Source organism: Telopea speciosissima, chromosome 11, assembly GCF_018873765.1.
Source record: "Telopea speciosissima isolate NSW1024214 ecotype Mountain lineage chromosome 11, Tspe_v1, whole genome shotgun sequence".
Taxonomy (NCBI): Eukaryota; Viridiplantae; Streptophyta; class Magnoliopsida; order Proteales; family Proteaceae; genus Telopea; species Telopea speciosissima.
In genome coordinates, this window is record NC_057926.1 from 3547509 (window position 1) to 3568964 (window position 21456).

At 39.1% G+C, this 21456-nt stretch overlaps 1 protein-coding gene across 2 annotated transcripts; it reads left to right on the top strand.

Moving 5' to 3' along the window:
* The first annotated feature begins 2115 nt into the window (after nucleotides 1–2115).
* Nucleotides 2116–8643, top strand: LOC122645741 (probable methyltransferase PMT21). Of its 2 annotated transcripts, XM_043839080.1 has the most exons (8): nucleotides 2116–2182; nucleotides 3776–4064; nucleotides 4206–4354; nucleotides 4482–4677; nucleotides 4877–5087; nucleotides 6929–7604; nucleotides 7696–7773; nucleotides 8256–8643. In XM_043839080.1, exons 2-8 carry the CDS (start codon nucleotides 3780–3782, stop codon nucleotides 8473–8475), a joined length of 1815 nt encoding a protein of 604 aa, XP_043695015.1. In that variant the 5' UTR covers nucleotides 2116–2182; nucleotides 3776–3779; the 3' UTR covers nucleotides 8476–8643. The 2 variants fall into 2 exon arrangements, with proteins under 2 accessions (XP_043695015.1, XP_043695016.1); XM_043839081.1 differs by lacking the exon at nucleotides 2116–2182 and having other exon boundaries at nucleotides 3774–4064.
* The last annotated feature ends 12813 nt before the right edge of the window (nucleotides 8644–21456 follow it).

Genomic DNA, 21456 nt, shown 5'->3' on the forward strand with positions numbered 1-21456 from the left:
ATTAGACACGCAGTTTTAAAAATCATGCTAGAGAGGGTCATAATGTACACAACCTTACCCTTGCTTTTGAAGAGAGGATATTTCCTTACTTGAACCCGTAACCTCTTTTGACCAGTGAGGCAGTGACCACAATGGAACTACCTTACCATTGCACCAACACCCACTAACAAGTGTCAACCACATTCTTAGGGATGACAATTGCATTACCAAAAACATATTTTTATCTGCTCCATTTCTTGCCCGCTCCATTTCCTCAAGTTCCTCTAATAAAAAGGGGTGGATCCCACCCAGATAATATATTCGGGCAGGGGTAGGATGATCATTTTGGTCTCCCTCTATTAGAGGAACTTGAGAAAATGGACCTCTCTAGAAAATGGAATGGACCTATCTAGAAAATGGAACTGATGAAGGTCCACCAAAAACCCTACTAAAAATTAAAAAATGTCAACTTCATTCTTAGCTGTTTCTTATCCTTAATGATCAAGCCGGTTCGTCGGAGTCCCCCCCTCCACCCCCATAAGGCCATACCGAATTCCCAGTGGTCAATCGTCAACCCCTCCATGCCTAATTCCCAATGGTCAATCGTCAATGTAACAGAAAAACGAGGTGAAAGGAACGGATCAGAGGATTTACCGCAAATATTATGGAGTTGAACAAGGGGAAAATTATGGAAAAGAAAAGAAAAGATTTCCCAAGACGGAAAAAGAAGAGAGAGTTTCCACCGACAAGCGTCGTATGTGGAAACAACCCTCTACTTAGTGAATTCTTTTTCTAATGTCATTTGTCGTCTATGCCATATACCCAACTGCCACCTGTCCTTTAGAATTTCATAAATTGATGAGGGGTATTTCTGGAGTTCGATGAATTACCTGATTGCACCTTGTTTTTCTGCATTTGTTTAATTGAATCTTTCTAATATTCACATTACGTAGTTAAGGTTATCCCTTCACGACCTTGCCACATGAAACACTGAAAAGACTTTGCCTTATGTTAGTTATAAAGTTTTGGATGAAAGATCCTCTCTTTATTTCTTTCATTTTCACAATCAAGGGGCAAATATGTTATTTCATAGGAGGGATGAGAGAGATAGATATACGATATGTAGTTTGATAGTATTATTTTTTTCCTAAAATTTTAGTAAAATGTTCTATTGTTCGATTATTAGATGCCTCGAGAATGATCAGGATTGACTACTTGTCATGCACTTTCTTAATAGTCTAAGCATTGTCATTTTTTTAATATTAATTAAGGGAAAAAGAACGATGTTTGATCGTGTGGTTCTTGCGCTTAAACACAAGAATGTGCAAATTACCACCCAATCTCTCTTGAAATAAAAAATCACATTCGTATTAATGCCTGCATTCTCATTGGCCCTTACGTTAATCAGCGACTCTTGCGCATTAATTAAATGCAACTTCAAATGTAGATAAGATTTTTGGATTAACCTTTTTACAGTAAAATTTTTTTCTTCTTATTATCCAAACATAACCTAAAATTTCAACCGAAGTCAGTAAATGAAACCTGGTCAGAGGTAGATTCCAAAGTTTCATAAATTTACAAATTTGCCATACAAAGAAACATGAATTAAACTGACAAGAATGGCATTTCGGTAATTATGACTCGTTCCCTATTATTGTGGTTCTCAATAAGATCCACTCATTTATTTGTCATGTGTCGTCATGAAATGTAAATATCACTATCGGTAGTGACATTTAGATTTTCAATTTCAGCTTAGAAATCATTCCCCTCTCGCCTTTTACCTGATTCGAAGGCAAACCAATGACCTCATTCCACAGAGAGAGAGAGAGAGAGAGAGAGAGAGAGAGAGAGATGGTGATGAATGGATTGAAGCCTTGAAGGTTGAAGCTTCGTAGAGATGGAAGAGTAAGAGAGAAGGAAAAGAGAAAAGAGAAAAGATAAAGAAATAGAAACAAAGGACAGCGGGGAGGGAGGGAAAAAGTTTATTTAATGATTTTATATGGGAGGGTGAGAGATCCCAGTTAATATATATAGCTCTTTTATCTTTGGCTCTCCTTCTTCAGGTCTCTCTCTCTCTCTTTTCTCCCTGACAAGAGAAAAATCTGCAGAGCTAAAGATAGCAACAAAGTAGAGAGGGAGACACAGAGAAATAGTGAGGGACACGAACGATTTTGAAGAGAGATAGAGATAGAGAAATAGAGAGGTACTTCTCTTTCGAATTTTTGTTTTTTTCTCTGTTTATCTGTGATTTGTTCAGTTATTCTGTCCGATCTAGATCAGATATTTGATGGGTACGAGTTGGATTCTCATGGGTCGACCTCGTTTTGGGTTTATTTCTGAGAATTTATGTTCTGTTTTTCATGTTTGCAGGGTCTCTGTTTTTCTCCCTTTTATTTAATGCTGTGCAGTTCAAAACTTAGTTGCAGGCATTTCAAAAGGATAGGAGTTTTTTAGAAGATTTGATTCTTAGTATTTGTTGCTCTCGGAATGCAGGGTGTTTCTATTCTTTATAGTTTTGTTTAAATTGAGGTTCTTCATTATGGGTTATGCTCTGTGCTTTGATGCATCCATTATGGTTTTTTTTTTTTTTTTGGGGGGGGGGGTGGTGTTCTGCTCTTTTCTTCTAAATTTTTTCTTGCTTCTCCATTCCTAGTGTTTCTGTAGATCCCTTGTTTTACCCATGTTGTTTTCTTATTGAGATAAAGTTTCTCTACCAGAGATTTGTGTTAATACATTTGATTGTCGGGGATAGGCTGATCGGCTTTGGTTTTGAGTGTTCAGGACATGTAATTGGGGATCCGGCTTTTGATAATCAAAACCTTTCTTCTTCTTGAAGACATTGTTAAATTATCTTCATAAAGAAAACATCAGTGTTTCCTAATATTATTTTCTTCCTATTTCCTTTTGGCTTTTATGTTTGGTGAGATCCACTGTTTACTTTTTTTGACCTAGTGGAGAGGGCCCTTATTAGAGTTAGAGTTTTCTTATTGGGGCCCAATATCTTGAAGGATAAAAAGAAAAAAAGGAGAAAGTAAAACATGTCGGCAGTGGGTAGTTGATAACCTTAATCACAAATATTTAATTATTTTATCATCTTGAATACTGGCATTGACTAGCAGTTTTGGGTAGATCTGGGTTCCATTCACATTTCCTCCTCTTTTGGTACATAAACTTTTCATAAATTTTTCTTTGGAATGTGTATATTGATGCATTAGAAGCTGATCTGATCATTGTTTTGTGTTTGTAGTTGGTTAAAGCTTTGAATTCCTCTTTCCTATTAAGAATAAAGATACTGTCCATATGGGTTTTTGATAAAGTAAGGTTATAAAGAATGAAGCTCTTTCAAACAAACTGCTTTGTGACTGAAAAATGTTATTTCTTTTCTTTCTTGGTGTCTCAAATTTGAAATCCAGTTGGTTTAGATTAGTTATGAATTTAAATTGAATTTTTGGAATTTCGAGGAGAATAGAGATTGTTGTGGTTTAACAATCTGTTCTTTATCCAGTGGGTAATTGATTGTTTGGCAAGTACTAATAAACTGAAAGTCAGATTCACAGTTTTCATTATAATTGGTGAAAATTCTTTGAAATTCAAGGGGTGGATAACTTTTAAGCATATTTTAATCTAATACTATTCCACAAAATTTTAATTGTGCTCATTCAAAATCGCTATTATGGTTAGGGAAGTCCTTCCTCCTGATTCAGAAGTATTGGATGCTCCGTGTTGATAGACAATTTCCCATGTATTGTGGTGTCCCGGTTGTACATAGCTTATTATTTTTCTTGCTTCCCTGCAGGTATATGATACCCTCAAAAAACATGAAGGGTAAAGATGGAAAGGGGTCTTACCCTGATAAAAGTTCCAGGATGATTCCCATTACTCTGATGTTTGTTGTTCTATGTGGGTTTTCATTCTATCTTGGTGGTATTTTCTGCTCTGAGAAGAATCGATACCTCACAAACGATGTCGCAAGGCCCGTTCAATCTCATATAGAAGTTACATCTACTCCTCTTCGCATTGAATCTATAGTGTTTCCTCAATGTAGCAAGGATTATCAAGATTACACCCCATGCACTGACCCAAAGGTATCCCATCTGATTTAATTGTGTAGCCTTTTGTTGATCTTGACCCACATCACAGTATCTGATTGACGTTTGAATTCATATATCTTTTTGGTTTCTCTTATTATCTTCAGTATCATCATTAATAAAGTATTCTCATTACAGAGGTGGATGAAGTATGGTCGTCATCGACTCACTTTTATGGAACGTCACTGCCCTCCAGTGTTTGAAAAAAAAGAATGCTTGGTGCCCCCACCAGATGGCTACAAGCCCCCAATTAGATGGCCAAAGAGCAGGAATGAATGTTGGTACAGGTAATGTAGCTTGCATTTTAGTTCTTCATATGCTTGTGGCTTTTTAGTTAAAAAATTATGTTTGTTGATCAATTCTTCGGATGGAGCTTCATATAAACTGACCTGATTTTACATTGTATGATTTCAGAAATGTTCCCTATGATTGGATTAACAAACAAAAATCTAATCAGCACTGGCTGAGGAAAGAAGGGGAGAAATTTCTCTTTCCTGGGGGAGGTACCATGTTCCCTAATGGAGTTAGTGCATATGTTGATTTGATGCAAGATTTGATTCCTGAAATGAAAGATGGAACCATCCGAACTGCGATTGATACAGGATGTGGAGTGAGTTTTTGTTATACCATCCTTTATGGCATTTGTGCAGGCCATATACTTATACATAGATGGGTTTAGTTGTATTCTTCCAATATAATGTCATTTCTTGGATTATGGAAGCTCCCAACAAACAACGTATATTTGCTAGAATAACAGTTCAGTGCAAACTGCAGTTTTATATTTAATGATGCATTTGTTTATTTCATAGGTTGCAAGCTGGGGAGGTGATTTACTAGATCGTGGGATTCTAACTGTTTCCCTTGCACCAAGAGATAACCATGAGGCTCAAGTCCAATTTGCACTTGAACGAGGCATTCCAGCAATATTGGGCATTATTTCGACACAGCGTCTTCCCTTTCCTTCCAATTCTTTCGATATGGCTCACTGCTCGAGATGTCTTATCCCTTGGACAGAATTTGGTAATTCAAACTCTCAATTTGTAGTACCCTAGTAGTTTTAACTAATCCAGGGAATTTAATTAGCCATTAATATTCACATGTTTAATTGGACGGTGCACTACTGATGTTTTTGATTCATTGTTTACTTATAAGTAACTACTGATTATTTTTTTTTGTCACTTCAAGGTTATTCACTTCCTTCTAACAATTCACTTTATAAGGAACAGTACTATCTGTGAATCTAGGATCCTTCATATACAAACTTAGGGGATTCACAGAGTCCCCATGGCAACCTCTATTCACATGTAAATTTCATCCTAGAAGCACTAAACGATGTGGCAAAGTGCCCAATCGAGAGGTCATCAATCCGGTCACAAAACCCTCCACATGGTGATTGGTGACCTCTCTGATTTGAGGAACATGGAGAGATGATTTGGGAGAAAAGATTTCTACAGTGGTCACCTGTACTTATTTGCTATTTGAGTGTCTCCCTGATTTGAGCCACTTGGACAATTCAGTGATGTGGAATCTCCACTGGATGGGGGACCCTCTGCACAGCTGTGGTAAGCTTCCATGTGGAAGATTCATGGTCACCTATCAATATGTCCTAACTACTTATATTCATAATTATAATGTGTGACTGGATCATGTGAAAGCTACTTAAGAATATATTCAGTAAGAAGCTCCTTGAACATATTAAGGGCGTACTCAGTGCACAAGTCTCCCGCCACTGTGGAGTCTGGTATGCAGCCTAACCCCCTCTTTGCAGAGAGGCTGTTTTCCGACTCGAGCCTGCAATCACTAGGTCGCAAAGGAGCAATCTTACCGTTGCACCAAGGCCCGCCTCTGTTGAGCATTGTATTATATTCTTACAAATTCTAGACACAGAATGGATCAATGGGATGGTCAATCAGTGCCACACTTGAGTATGCTCAAGAGTTGGTGAGTATGATGTTATTGGTGTTGGTCACCCCTGCGCACCACTTTTTTTTACCTCTACCTAGTGAAAATTATGAACAAACAAAATAACAACACAGCCCACAGAAACAGAAAAAGAAAAAGACTGTTACGATTGAAGTTCTATTTTTTCTTGGGAGTAAAAAGTTTTGTTAAAAATAAATAAAGAAAATAGACAGGAGAAACAAGGAAGATTGTGAGCTGGGTTGTGACGACAGTAGAGTAAGAACTATACATTCTTCCTAGTATGGCGTCCTTGTCTTGAAGCGCTTTGTAATGGCTTTCTTGTATTCTTGTCTCACATTATCACAAACTCCACATCACTTCCGTACTTCCCAAAGTGATCTTTCAGTGTTTTTCACTGGTTTCCAAAGAGTTTCATCCCACGAACAATGGAGTTGTGTGACAGAGAGAGAGAGAGAGAGAAAGAGAGTGAGAGGAGGGACTTGAGAGAGAGGGGACGTGTGGTTGGGAAAGACAGCGAGGAGAACTAAAGCTCAGGAGATTCCTCCCATGAACGATGAGGTGTGGCATGAGAGCGTGAGAGAGGGTGAGGGACGTGAGAGAGAGGGATGAGGGAGGAAGAGGTGTAGAGAGAGAGAGGTACAGAGTAGAGAGAGAGTGAGAGGAGATTTAAGTCTAAAACAAAAAAATTTGATTATAAAGGGTATTTTTTTGTCAAGTAAAAAAATAATACTAAAAATTAACTGGTTATTCGAACTTATATATAATAGTATGCTGATGTGCAACCACTATCCTATTAGTAGACCTTGCGACTACTTACCCTGTTTTCAATGTATTTCTCATTAGCTCCTTTTTTTTGGGGGGAGGCGGGGGGGAGGGGATTATATCCATGTTTTTGGTTGATTGTCCCCTACTCACCATAAGAAATGCTCTGTTTCCAGGTGGAATCTACCTTCTTGAAATTCACCGCATTCTTCGCCCTGGAGGTTTTTGGATCCTGTCTGGTCCACCAGTGAACTATGAGAACCGATGGCGGGGATGGAACACAACAGTGGAAGAGCAGAGATCAGATTATGAGAAGTTACAGGAATTGTTAACATCCATGTGTTTCACATTGTACAATAAAAAGGATGACATTGCTGTGTGGCAGAAATCTTTAGATAATAGCTGCTATGATCGCCTTGCTGCTCCAGATGTCTACCCACCAAAGTGTGATGATGGTACTGAACCTGATTCAGCATGGTACACTCCACTCCGCCCTTGCGTTGTTGTTCCAAATCAGAGAATAAAGAAATTAGGGTTAAAATATGTACCAAAATGGCCAGAGCGGCTAAACATTGCCCCGGAACGAGTTTCAGCTGTTCAAGGTGGGAGTTCTGGTGCATTCAAGCATGATGACAGTAAATGGAAGATTCGGGTGAAGCACTACAAGAAATTACTCCCAGTTATTGGCACAGATAAGATACGTAATGTTATGGATATGAATACAGTATATGGTGGCTTTGCAGCAGCAGTAATTGATGATCCCCACTGGGTCATGAATGTGGTGTCTTCCTATGCTCCTAATACACTGCCGGTGGTCTACGACAGGGGTTTGATTGGGACCTACCATGACTGGTAATAAAAACCGATTCATTAATCTTATATATATATGTTAAGATGCATGGGGCATGGTAGCTTTAAATTATTATTTTATGTCCTTTGGCAGGTGTGAGGCATTCTCAACATATCCTCGAACATATGATCTTCTACACCTTGATGGTCTTTTCACTGCTGAAAGCCACAGGTAATGATCCTTGATTTCATCATATTTTTAATCAAATAGATGAATAAGCTATGCTTCTTTCTGTAGAATGTGAATGTGTATGTCGTTTGTTTTGGAACATAACAGTTATCAAGAAAAACTAGAATTGGCATGACCCATCAATTACTTGAGGGTGTCTATATTGCCCACTAGGTGGCTTTTAAAAATAAATGCAATGTACCATCCACAATAACAGGGACAATGCTGCTAAATCGTTTTTTGGCTCTTCTTTTGTTTTTTTCCTTGGTGAATTGCTAAATCAGGCCGAGATTTCGCTTGGTCTATCCCTGATCTTTTGTTTTATTTTGAATTTCTGTTGTGGCGGTTTCTTATCTCCCTGTTGATGGCATTGCCGAAGGTGGGGAGATAGTCTCTCGGTTTTGTGTTTTTTAGCTTGGCTCTTAGCCTTATCTCTGTATATTCTTTTGGTTTCCTTCTTTATAATACATTATCGACTGGTGCAGATGTGAGATGAAGTATGTGCTCTTGGAGATGGATCGGATCCTACGTCCTAATGGATATGCAATTATCCGGGAGTCCAGCTATTTTGTGGATGCTGTAGGCACCATTGCCAAGGGGATGAAATGGGGCTGCCGTAAAGAAGAGACTGAGTATGGTGTGGAGAAGGAAAAGTTATTGATCTGCCAGAAGAAACTCTGGTACTCTAACCAGAGTGAAAGATGAAATATCAAGAAGAAATATCAGGTTTTTTGAGGACCTCTCCTTGACCAGAGTTGAGGTAGGCCAAGAAAATACAAGTGAAAAGTGTTTGGTTCAATTTTTTAAGATAAAAGAATGTCCCACACAATTTAGTCGAGAATCTCATGGAAATTAAATTTCTTTCCATTTAAAGGTTTAGTTCCCAAATAATCCGATTCGTTAATCCTAGTTCTTCATACAGATATATTCTTTATAGGATATCTGCAAGCATTTAGAAACTTAATAATTTTCCATTTTTTTTTGTTATTGTATTTTATTCGTGCATTTCTCTTTTTTTCTTTTGAAAGAATTCTATCAGATGTGAAATTCAAAAGTGGCTATAGATATTGATTTTCTGTGTTGGCTGTATATTAACAGTCTCTGGTTGATTCCTGTCATATTCTGTAATATTGAACTCTATCAGTGTTACTGAATTCCCCATCAATGGGAAGCTCCAACTTTTTATACCATCATGCCATTGATCAACAGTGTTAGAGCAGCATGTTTCTATATTCAATGTCTGATATATGTAACATAGCCAGCTTGTTTTGGCATTAATAGTAAAGAAGAGGGATGAGCATGCAATCTGCTTATCTTGGCATTATTTATCCCAGTGAATGTGGGGGGGGGGGGGATTCAACAAGAATGAATTAAAACGTTTTCTTATAAGAATATATTTTATGTTAAGATAGTAAACTTGATCAATTAATGCTTTGAATACTATCCCTTAAATCTCAAGAATATCCTCTTTTTAAGTGGTGAAGTGCCAATATGCAGGGAGCTTGCTTTAGTTCAGTAACTTTGATCCATTTCTGAAACAAGTTTGTACCAGGAAAGAGATACAGTGGTGCCGAGCTCGAGCAGAAAGAAAAATAAAAAACTGGGTCAATTGACCTCGCACCGTTGGATGAAGCATCTTCCACTTGTCGAGCTCTCAAGCCTGAACTGCAGTACACTGCATGGAGGATTTTAATCTGCTGCACAATGGCCTTATAAGCCAAACCCTGAAACGCCTTAACAATAGTATTATCGTTCTCGACACAAAAAACCACATCCCTACAAAAAAAGGAGATATTAAAAAATAAAAACTGAAACTAATGTCCATGGCCACACCCTTATATCTGGTTCAGGTAGCAGCTCCACTGGATCCTACGTGGCCACCAAAATTCTACAATGTTCTAGCCCAAAGTAGCAGCTTGTTTAAGTCCTTGAAGGGCGCCCTGTGTTGTTGCTTCCATTTGCTGGTCTGCCACCATAAAACCTAATGCCACTAAAATAAAATGACTAAGGGTGTACCTAGTGCACGAAGCTCCCGCCACTGCGGGGTCTTGGGGGGGTTCATAATGTACAGAGCCTTACCTTTGCTTTCGTAGAGAGGCTGTTTCATCGATTGTTTCTAAAAGAACCCCCACCACCAAGCAAAATTTGAGTCACTAGTCATGCCCCGAGAGGAAGAGAGAAAGTTTGCATCCAATTTGGTTTAAAAAAAACCATCCCTAGACAACGAGCACCACCAACGGTCCTCAGCCAAAGACAAAGGAACCTTGAGAATCTCCTCCACCATCGGAGGTGGCGATCAAGAAGATAGCAATCCCACATTCCAAACAGTCCCATCAAGGAAATCACTGATCACCTTCTAATGAGACTCACGTCTGAGACAATCAGAAGGGATACTAAACTCAAGAACAGAAGGGTCCAGGGATCCCACCAGAAATGAATTTTTGTACCATTATCAACTTTTAAATAAACCAAAAATTTTAAGACTTGTAACACACCAGCAAAACTATTCCGACTCCAAGAACCTTTCTTGGACAAAACCTTTTTGTCAAACAGTGAGTTCCTGTAGAAACACCTAAGGCCCTGAGCACTTCAACCCACAAAGCAGAATCTTCAATTAGTAACCTTCTACCCAATTTCATTAATAAGGCTTTGTTTTGGGTATAGTGTCATGCAAACCCAAGCCTCCAATACTCTTAGGAGAACCAACTTTTCCCCAAGAAATCAAGTGAAGCTTCCTAGCCTTCCCCCTATCCCCATTCTGCAATTTCAAATAAATTGAGTTCAAATTACAGCATTCTCTTAGAGGGAAAGCAAAACAAGACATTGTATAAGCTGGGATAGAAGCAAGGACAGATTGAACCAAAACCTTACGCCTCACATAAGAAAGTAAATTATCCTTCCCAATAGATAAACGGTGTTCCACTCTTTCCATAATATGTCTAAGACCAGCGGATGGAATAAATTGGTACCCAAATATAAAGTCTCACGATACATTTCTTTAATCCCAATGAGAGAACATAACCGTTGCTTCTCAATCGGAGGAATATTTGTACTAAAAAATAAACTATTCTTTCCAAAATTAATATCTTGACCAGACAAAGCAGAGAAGAGATCTAAAATTGACTTGATAGACAACATAACTTCAGTAGAAGCTCTACAAAAGATGAAAATATCATCATCAAACAACAAATGAGAAACTTCCATAGCAATACTAAAGATAGACCCAAGGGCATTCCTACCAAATGCCACGAGAAAGCTCAATAGTTTCAAAAGTACTACCGTCTAGTTTGATTAAATACGTCACAAAGGATAACAAATAGCTCAGATCACACCCAGTGTCATCAAAACCTAAAATTCAAAAAACATTCCAAAAATGATGGATTGAGAGGTTTGAGGTGGTATAAAATCCCCGAAGATGGTTAGCAAACTCTCGAGCAATACCTCGAGAATCCTCACTCTTATACCTTCCTCATTAATCAAAAAAACATCAATATGACAGTTCCTAAGATTATGGTTAGATACGGCATGATAAAACCTAGTGTTTCTATCACCAACTGTAATATAAATGTGCCTATATTTCTACAACTAAAAGGCCTCTTCAGCATCAAAGATCTAACAAAGATGTAAGCCAATTGCGGACATCTCATCCAGCGCTAGAGAAGACCTAAACAAATCCTCTAAGCTCAAGAATCTATTAAAATAAAATACCTTCAACAGGTCAATATGCCCAAACACATCGCGGTTCTAAACAGACCACAACCTACTAAGACTAGTTAATTTGATCATCACATTATCCTCCACCATGAAACCCCATTTTTCAAAACAAAAGGATCAAAAGTTAGGATGACAAGCTCAAGCCTCTTGGTAATGAAATAACTTCTTAAAAGAAGGCTTCATAATATGGGTCTGAAGAAGAAGAAGACGAATATGATCAGATCCCGAAGAAGATAACTTGAAAAGTGAGGCAAAAGAAAAATAAATCAACCAATTAGAAGAGGCAAAAGCTCTATCAAGGCACTCCTCAACTAACCCCGGAGGTTTCTGACAATTGGTCCCAAGTAAAACATCATAAGGAACAAAGACCCGTCTAGAACCAAGCCGAGAAGAACCATAAGAAGAACATTGAATAGTAGAAGAATAGAAATGTTGGTGAATAGTAACACAACGAACCTTGTGGACCTTAAACCCCCGTGAAGTTTGGTAAAGATGTATCGAAGTAGGGGAGTTAATGATGTATCAAAGTAGCCCAAAAGGGGGAAGGAGAGTACGAGAAGAGCCCTTCAGAAATAGACAGAAGTTCGAGGAATGAAAGATCCTTCCACAGATCAGGAAATTAGAATAAAGTTCATAAGCTTGAGCTCAAATGAGAAAACTTTCCCAAATTGATTATGAATTTTAGAAGATAAACAAATCGGACATGGTTTCTTAAAAAAAACCTTTACTCTAGCAGCCCAAGGAGGGAGACCCAACTCAACGGGGTTCAAGGAAACCTCCAGATCGAGCTTTACCAACATACGAAACAAGCTGTTTAATAGCATCATTAAGAAAGCAATCCGAAGGAACATAAGTAACTTGAATCCACAAGGGAATAAACCCTTCCTCCTTGTCATAGAGCTCAACAATGTATTTTGTTCCTTGTGGTAGAAATACATAAGTATAATTTTATTTAAATCTGTTGTAGCTTTTGAGGCATTGGGATCCTGCTATTTTTTTTTTTTTTTTTTTTTAATTAAATTTTTTACCCTATTTCACAAAAAAATTCCACATGTGATTTGATGAGGAAACTGAAACCATGATGACCAGTGTTGTTGTCTTTCATGAGGCAGTCTCAATAATAATAAAACTGATGAAGTGGGTGGTGGTGGAATGTCTTTGGCAAGATTGAGCGCTACGATGCATGTTACAGGGTAAATATAGGAACTACAAAAATTGACCATTTGCCCTTTGACAAACATAATAGTTCATGCGAGTATCTTCAACACATCTTATTGTTGAAGTTTTATGTTAGGTATTTGATCGAAACGTTAAAAGCTCCGAAGCTGATGGAATACGTTAAATTAATCCCTTTAATTTATTATATACTGGGCTGACACAATCTAGCGCCCATACACTAGAGTGAGCCCCCATTAGGCACATAACATTTCAATAGTAAGTAAGAGGGAAAGCGTATCAAATCTATGCTCAAAGAAAAAAAAATTACATAAATTCCATTAAGTCTCACTACAAATAAAATGACAATTCTTTTAATTAAAAAAAACCCACGTTGTTGTCAGTGTAGGGATGCTTTTCCATGCCCTTTCACACTCTTGACATTCTCTCTCCAGCTTGATTTTGTGGGCTCCTTTTAATGATTGGTGGTGTTGAGAACTCTCTCCCATTTTAATTTTATGAAATATACTCACCCAAGTTAGTAGAACAATTCTCATTAAATTTGTATTGGATTTAATCCCCACTTACCTCATGTATTGCTTTCTCTTTCCCAAATCCATCTGCAAGCAACTTGACTTGATAAATGCTAAATTCTAGCAAGACCATAAGAAGAGTATTCATATTGTACCCTAGAACTCGATTTGCATTCCGAAGTTTTCTGGGGTATGCGGATTATATTATCCTATATCCATAACATAGCCTTAATCCTAAGGCTTGGCTTGCATCTTTTCTCACAACTTGACAGTCTCTAGGTTAAGATACTTAAATCCAAATATTTCCACTCGCATTCCCTTCTTGATAGGAATTTTTTTTGGCCTAAGGGTTCCTGGATCTGGAAGGGTCTCAACTGCCTCTTTTGTAAAACATCATTTGTTGGAGAGTTGGAAAAGGTAGTTCCATAGACATTTGGAACTCAACATGGATTCCCAATCTAGATGATTTCAAGGTTCCAACTTCAGGTCTAATCTATCCCTTGTTTCAAAATGTTTTGGACTTTGTTTCAAATTGGACTTGGAATATTAATGCAAGGGCAAGACCGTAGGATCATAATCACTGATGGGAGCTTAGACCATCTTTCCAAGGAGGCCGGATGGGCAGAAGTTTTTATATTTAACAATCAATTTTCTTTAGTCTACATGAACTATATATGGTATTGCAGGGTCAGCTCAGGAAGCCGAGGCTCGAGCAATCCGAGAGGGAATCACCAGATGATTATCTATGGAATATAAAAACCTTGAAGTATGGACTGATTCATAGCTTTCTCACCCATAAGGTCATACGTGGCCATGATAGTTATTCTCATTACTTTTAGCTAGACATTTATGTTGGATTTAAAGTGTCGAACATTCATCCATAGAAATTCCCAAATGGTTTACCGCCAATTGTACTTTGCAATAGGAATTTCTGGTAATTTCCTTTTCCATACTTGAGAGTCACTTACTGTTGCGTTTGTGGTGCTCCAATGGTTGATGCCTACCGACATGACTGACTATACACCGGATGCTCAGCATATAATGTATAAATGTGAATAGGGGTGGCATTCAACAAAGTTTTGAACCTTTGAAGGGAGAATACCCAAGAAAGAGAGTTGTCGGATTGTTGACTAGTCAAAATTAGTTAGATTCATTTTCTGAATGATCTACCATGGAAGGAATACAAGATAGACGCTTGGGATATGCATAAGTCTCCGATTTCATATGGAATGATTTATAAAATTCGACCATATATTGACCAATTATGGAGGGATTAAAAATAAGAGAGCCATTTACCTTTTTCAGGTCCCGTATATAATTTTTAGCTCACATGATCTTGGATGAAACATGGAATAATTTTGTATTCCGATCGCCGCACTTCAACCATCTGATTATAGATTTATCTACCCATAATTTCTCCTACATCTATAGGGCCCTTTGATAATTCTATTTAGCTTCAGACTCACAATCAAATATCATATTATTCAATCCAATCAGTTCAATCGTCTCTTGAAAGTCTACAATAGCAATCTTCATTTTAACAACTTCTGCATCTAGATTTGGAAAAGCTATACGAGATCATCTACGTAAACATGACTTTAAATACCTTAATTTCTGAACCATCACATAAATTGGGGATCTTGATATTTGGATTGACCAAGATGACTTGAGTGTGTCAGTGAAAGCCTCATGATCCCTCCAAAACCTTTACAGTCTAGAAGGGCAGTTCTTAGGCTTAGGAACTGATCTGAGGAAACCATTATAGGAGAATGATTCGATCGAAGAAAACCTTAGAAGAATCCTTTGATATGAACTAGGATAAAAGTCCAGCCAAGCTGCATTGCAAAAGCTCCTATTAAGGACAACCACCATATTACCTCTTTTTATGTTTTTGCTCCAGGTGAATTCGTGATCAGAGGACGAAAGGCTGATTGAAGAACATGAGTCAAGCATCGTAGAGAACTCAGAGGTCGACCCGATATTGAAAGCACCCGGACCCCCCTTTTTTATGAGAAACAAAAAATAATAGCATTAAAGTCACTTAATACCACCCAAGAGATTGTTGAAATATATAGAGAACATAGGTCCATCCATAGATTTTTTTGAACAACTAGAAGCTACTTGCATGAGTGACAGAAACAATAGACCTTTTCTCCCATAATGTCAAAGAAAAGAGTAATTTGCAGTTCAGATTGAGAAATAACAAAAGGGAATTAACCTGACTCTTCAACCTAACTTTCTAGGGTTGTGGGATAGAACACTTCAAGGTTCCGATAAACAACTCACTGGTTGAATAAACTCAATTCAATTTCATTCTTCGGTATCTCGATGAGTATAGCTCTTACAATTTATAAGAAAAGAAAACCCTAACTCTCTAGCCTCTATTGCTTTTAACCTATGACTGAGATCAAATCCTAAAAGAAAATAAAAGCTACTAAATCCTACAGCCGAGATTTCGTATAGAAAATAAACCTAACCAAGGTGTAACCCTTAATCATCTTAGATTCCTTGGCACAAAGTAATACAAAAATAAAGAACCAACTTAAGGGGGTTATTGATTCGGTCAAGGAGAATTTTCTCCTTAAATCATTCCAAGTAATGTTGTGATCTTCAAAGATAAAATTCAATTCCTATAGTTTAGGAATGAAGTCAAAATCAGTTTTCTCCTTAATTCCCAAAGTTGACAAACCTCTTTTACATATTTCAATAATAACTCCCTAAAATATAGGAAGGAAGACAAAGCAAGGGATAGTCCACGATTTCTACAATCCTCCCAAACCATAAATCTATTTTTTTCCCCCCTCCTACAATAGAGAGGAGATGGACGACTTCTCCATGGTCTCCTATAGGGGTGAAACAGGTTAGGTTTTTTTAAAACCCTAGCCCAACCTTGAGGCTCTTAGGTCAACCCAAGCCTAACCCGGCCCTAGGTCGGATTGAGATATTTCAGCTCAGGCCACACCCTATCGGGCTCAGCCCAGCCCATCCCAGCCCTAATTGACCCTAATCGGGCCGGGTTGACCCTGATTGACCCTGATTTTTTGCCATTTACATCATCCTAAGCATTACAAAAATGAGACATATGAGATTGGGTATCGGTTTGTTACTCAATTGACTGTTAGACTCTTCTTTTGCTCCAAAAACTTAGCCCAATCTTAAAATTGTAAATATTTTTGTTCAATAGATAATTAACCTTTTTTTGATAAACCAACAGACTAAACAAAAATTACAAAATGTAAACAATATATTGTAAAGCATAACCTAACATAGGGCCAGGCCGGGCTGGGGTTAGCTCGAGGCCTCAACCCTGGCCCAGCCCAACCTTGACCCAGGGCCTGAAAATTTCAACCCTAACCCACCCTCAGGGTTGAAAAATCCAGCCCAGGCCCTGTTCGGGCTCAGGGCGGGCCAGGTTGACAGGGCCAAACTTACACCCCTAGTCTCCTAAAATCCAACTTGTTAGTCCAAAGTTCCATAATAAAACCAAGTTCAAATCAATATTGACTTGTCAATATTGGACAATATATCAACTTGAGGATTTCCCCAAAATAATATAAATCGGTTAGGGGAATAATCTACCAAATAGGTTACTTCTCCTTCGTGGGTAATCCCAAGTTTCCATAATAAGAACCACTTCAAATAGGAAACTATGTAAACCAAGGTTTGCATAATTAAAATCTTGTTCAAATTAGAAAAGTGTATATCTATAGTCGAACCTGTACTTTCCATAATAAAAACCTCCCAATTAAGTGTATCGCCATTTTACCAAAAAAAATATGTATCTCCATAATTGAAGGGGGTTTTATTTTTATTTTTTTTATATATATATATATATTTTAAATGAGGTCCCTTAATTTTTTACTACTGAGATGGCCGATAAGAATTCCCAACAATAGAGGATGCAAAGCTGGCCTGCATCAACTCTTCAAGGTAGTCTTGGCCTTGCTGTTTTTGATACCACTCACATTCTAAAATATAACCTTCGTTATAGACAGTTTGAAGAGGATGCTTATTGTTAGAGCTGAGGAATTAGAAAGTTTTGCATTGATTTGATTCTCTCCAATGTTGAGAATATATAAAGAGTACATGTGTTGGTGTTTACAAGGTAAGAGAATAAGGAGAGATTACAATGAATATGGAACTAGCTAAGAAGGAAACTCAGCCAATAAGGAAGTTGCCATTCCTTGATAGATTTGATATCACATGTGAGGATTTCTTGAGCAACCATCAATACGGTTTCCATAGCTGGAAAATCCCAAATCCCAAGAGAGAGAGAAAGACTGTAATATCCTCAATACACCCCCTCAAGGTGGAGATTCTGGACGCGAATCTTCAACTTGTCTCGCAAGAAATGGAAACGGTCCGTACCGAATGGCTTTGTAAATGTATCAACCAACTGATTTGTGGAAGAGATAAACTGCACCTGTAACTGTATCTTGGCGACACGATCATGGACAAAGTGAAAGTCAATTTCCACATGCTTGGTATGAGCATGGAAGACCGGATTGGCGGAGAGATATGTGGCCCTGATGTTGTCACACCATAGTATCGGGGGACCAGAAAGTGGGAAACCCAATTCCAAAAATAGTGATTCTATCCAAATTAACTCAGCAGAGGCATTGGCAAGGGCCTTGTATTCAGCCTCAGTAGAAGAGCGCGCAACAGTGCGCTACTTCCATGAGGTCCAGGACACAAGATTCGGCCCAAGAAAACCGCCCATGGATTTTCAATCACTTGAATCGCTAGCCCAGTCCGCATCAGAGAATGCTTGCAATGACTGGGAGGAAGAACGTGCAAACAACAAACCATGGGTGTGAGTGCCTTTTAGATAACGAAGAATGCACTTGACCAGTTTCCAGTGGTCAATGGTGGGCGCCTGCATGAACTGAAATGCTTTATTAATAGCAAAAGAGACAATAGAATGTGTCAGGGTGACATATTGGAGAGCACCCACAATGGAACGATACTCAGTCAGATTTGGCATCAGAGCAGCCCCTTGATCAGCAGGCTTTGTAGTGGTTGCCATTGGAGTACTGATGGATTTGTAGTCAGTCATGGTGGCCCGATGAAGTAAATCCTTGATGTAACGAGACTGAGAAAGAAGGATGCCTTTGGGGTGCTTTAAAGCCTCAATACCTAGAAAGAAATGCAAATCACCAAGATTCTTAATAGAGATTTCCTTTGACAACTGTTGAAGAAGAGTTGCCACATAAGACTGATCAGTGCTGGTAACAAGAATGTCGTTAACATAAACCAAAATATAGATAACATGTGAGCCATGGCGGCGAATAAAAAGAGACGTATCCGTGAGAGAACCACTAAAACCCAAATGAATAAGAAACTCCGAAAGACGATGGAACCAAGCCCGGGGGGTTTGCTTAAGGCCGTAAAGAGACGTATCCGTGAGAGAACCACTAAAACCCAAATGAATAAGAAACTCCGAAAGACGATGGAACCAAGCCCGGGGGGCTTGCTTAAGGCCGTAAAGAGATTGATGTAGCTTACAAACATGATCTGGGTGAGTCAAGTCAACAAACTCGAGGGGCTGTGTCATATAGACTTCCTCCTACCACTAGCCATGGAGGAAAGCATTTTGAACATCCAACTGGCAGATAGGCCAGCCTCGGGAAACCATAATAGAGAGAACACTGCGAATAGTAGTAGTGGGTTTGACCACACGGCTGAAAGTCTCATTGTAATCAAGGCCATGCTATTGATGGAATCCCTTGGCAACAAGGTGCACTTTGTAGCGCTCTAAACTGCCATCAGCCTTGCGCTTGATGCGGAACACCCATTTGCAACCAATCAAGTTCATAGAAGAGGATTTAGGTACAAGAGACCAAGTTCCATTCTGCAATAGAGCTGTAAACTCATCAGACATCGCAGAACGCCATTCCGGACTCTTTGAAGCCTGTGAAAAACAAGTAGGCTCAACAGAAGCATCAATAGTATTAGTAATAAATAAAGCATTAGGGTGGGTAGGACGTGGTGAAAGTGTCATGGTGTGGGTGGGAGGAACATCCTCAGGTTGGGCATATAACTCACTGACATAGCGAGTACGGCTAAGTGTGGAAGAGGTAGTTGCAAGTGGTGAGGACATAGGTTCGGCCAATGGAATAGGGGAGGGAATTGGAGCTAGTACAGACGTGGAAGCGGGAGATGAGGATGGCAAGGGTGTGCCAATATGGGTGTTGGTCTGGGTGGTAACACACAAGGGTGCCCCTGCCCAAGGAATGGGTAAGGCGGGGTTAGGGGCTGGTGGAGGGCCTAAAACCGATTTAGAGAATGGAAAAGACTGCTCATAAAAAATGCACATGGCGAGCTATAATGAACCGGTATTGTGAAGGATCAAAACATCTATACCCTGTATGTGACGAACTATATCCGAAAAAGACACAAGGAGAAGAACTAAAATCCATTTTATGTTTATTATAAGGACGAAGATATGGAAAGCAAAGACAACCAAAAACACGAAGAAAAGAGTAATCCGACACTTTGTGAAAGACAAATTGAAAGGGAGAAACACCATTAAAAACTGCGGAGGGCATACGGCTAATGAGAAAAACTGCAGTCTCAAAAGCAAAGTGCCAATAAAGTTGAGGATTAGATGCTTGAGCAAGAAGGGTGAGACCGGTCTCCACAATGTGATGGTGGCGACGCTCAACAGTCCCTCGTTGCTCATGTGTATGAGGCGCCAAAAGGCGATGAGATATCCCATGTGTAGTAAACAAAAGTGGGTAAGGAGCAAAACTCCCCACCCCAATCTGTTTGAATGGCTTTGATTTTTTGTTCAAATAAGCACTCAACATGGGCCTGAAACGCAATAAAGGTACTAAAAACATATGATTTACGCAAAAGGGGATAAAACCAAATAAACTTAGTATTGTCATCCACAAAAATAATATAATATCGATATCCAATACAAGATGGGGTGGGGGAAGGACCCCACACATCACTATGAATAAGATCCAAAGGAAAAAGACTTTTACTACCAGTAATAGGAAGAGATAAATGACTTGCTTTTCCTAATTGCAAGCCGAACACATAGAACTAATACTAGAAGAATGACATAGTAAATTATTAAACTGGAGCATTTGGCAAAGGAGACGGGCATGGGGATGACCAAGACAACAATGCCATAACTCAGGAGAAGTACGAATGGCGGTGTGGACAGATGGTGAAGAAGAATGAAGTTCATAGAGGCCTCCTTTACTCGGTCCGGATAGTAGTGTATACTTGGTGGTTTGATCCTTCACAAGAAAATGAGATGGGTGAAATTAAAAAAAAACATTATTATCACGGGTAAACTGATTAACTGAAAGTAAAGGTTTACAGATAGTAGGAACATGTAGCATATTATTCAAATGAAAAGATTGATTAGAAAGAGAGGGGAGAGAAGTGTAACCAAGATGGGAAATAGACAAGCCCTTACCATTCCCAACATGAAGTTGGTCATTACCATTATACTCATCATATTGCGAAAGGGAGTTCAGATTTGGTGTGACATGGTGAGATGCGCCTGTATCAGGGTACCAAGGAAGAGCATGTGATGGAGGTGGTGCAGGTAGAATCGGTGGTTTAGGATGACCATAGTAGGAAGGGGAGGCGGGGTAGGTGTAATGAGCGGTGGGGAATTGGCCTTGGGAAGGGTACGATGGTGATGGGGTATTAGATTGTTGGCGATAGTAGGACCTATCAGTGCTATGGTTTGTCCTTCGGCAGATATGACACCAAAAATGTCCTTGAGTCTGACCATAGAAGCGGCCACGACCATGGCCTCCAGGACCACTACCACTGTGACCCCCAATGCTCACCCCTAGTTGAGGTATGACGCCCATCGGTGGAGGGGTTGTTGTGCTGAACCGTGTTTGCAGAAGGAGGGGGGCAGAAGTAGGATGGTCTGTGAGAGTAAGCTTGGTTAGTGAATTACCATGAAGAAATTCATGGCTAAGTAACATGGCATGCAAATCATCATACTCAATAGCATTGGTGCAGGTAAGCAAAGAGGAAACCATGGCTTGGAACTCAGGCTTTAAACCACGAATAATATGCATATTTGAAGGTGCTTGGTCGAATATTTTCGCTGGCAGCCTTGAGCTCAACAGATATAAACTGTGCGCGTTGTAAAAAGGCAGAGACACTTTCATGAGTTTTCTGGTTATGATCCAGAAGAACCATATGTAACGACATGATGCGACTCTCAGACGGGGCAGAGAATGTAGTGGAGAGAGTCTGCCAGATAGCTTGGTTTCTCTTCTTTCCAACGACCAATGGAAAAACTTTC

What these genes read in the sequence shown, in the direction of transcription:
- LOC122645741 (XM_043839080.1), top strand. Translation starts at nt 3,780, where the DNA reads ATGATACCCTCAAAAAACATGAAGGGTAAAGATGGAAAGGGGTCTTAC. An exon ending in AGGAATGAATGTTGGTACAG is followed by an intron (nt 4,355 to 4,481) that starts GTAATGTAGCTT and finishes GTATGATTTCAG; the next exon opens with AAATGTTCCCTATGATTGGA. An exon ending in CGATTGATACAGGATGTGGA is followed by an intron (nt 4,678 to 4,876) that starts GTGAGTTTTTGT and finishes TTTATTTCATAG; the next exon opens with GTTGCAAGCTGGGGAGGTGA.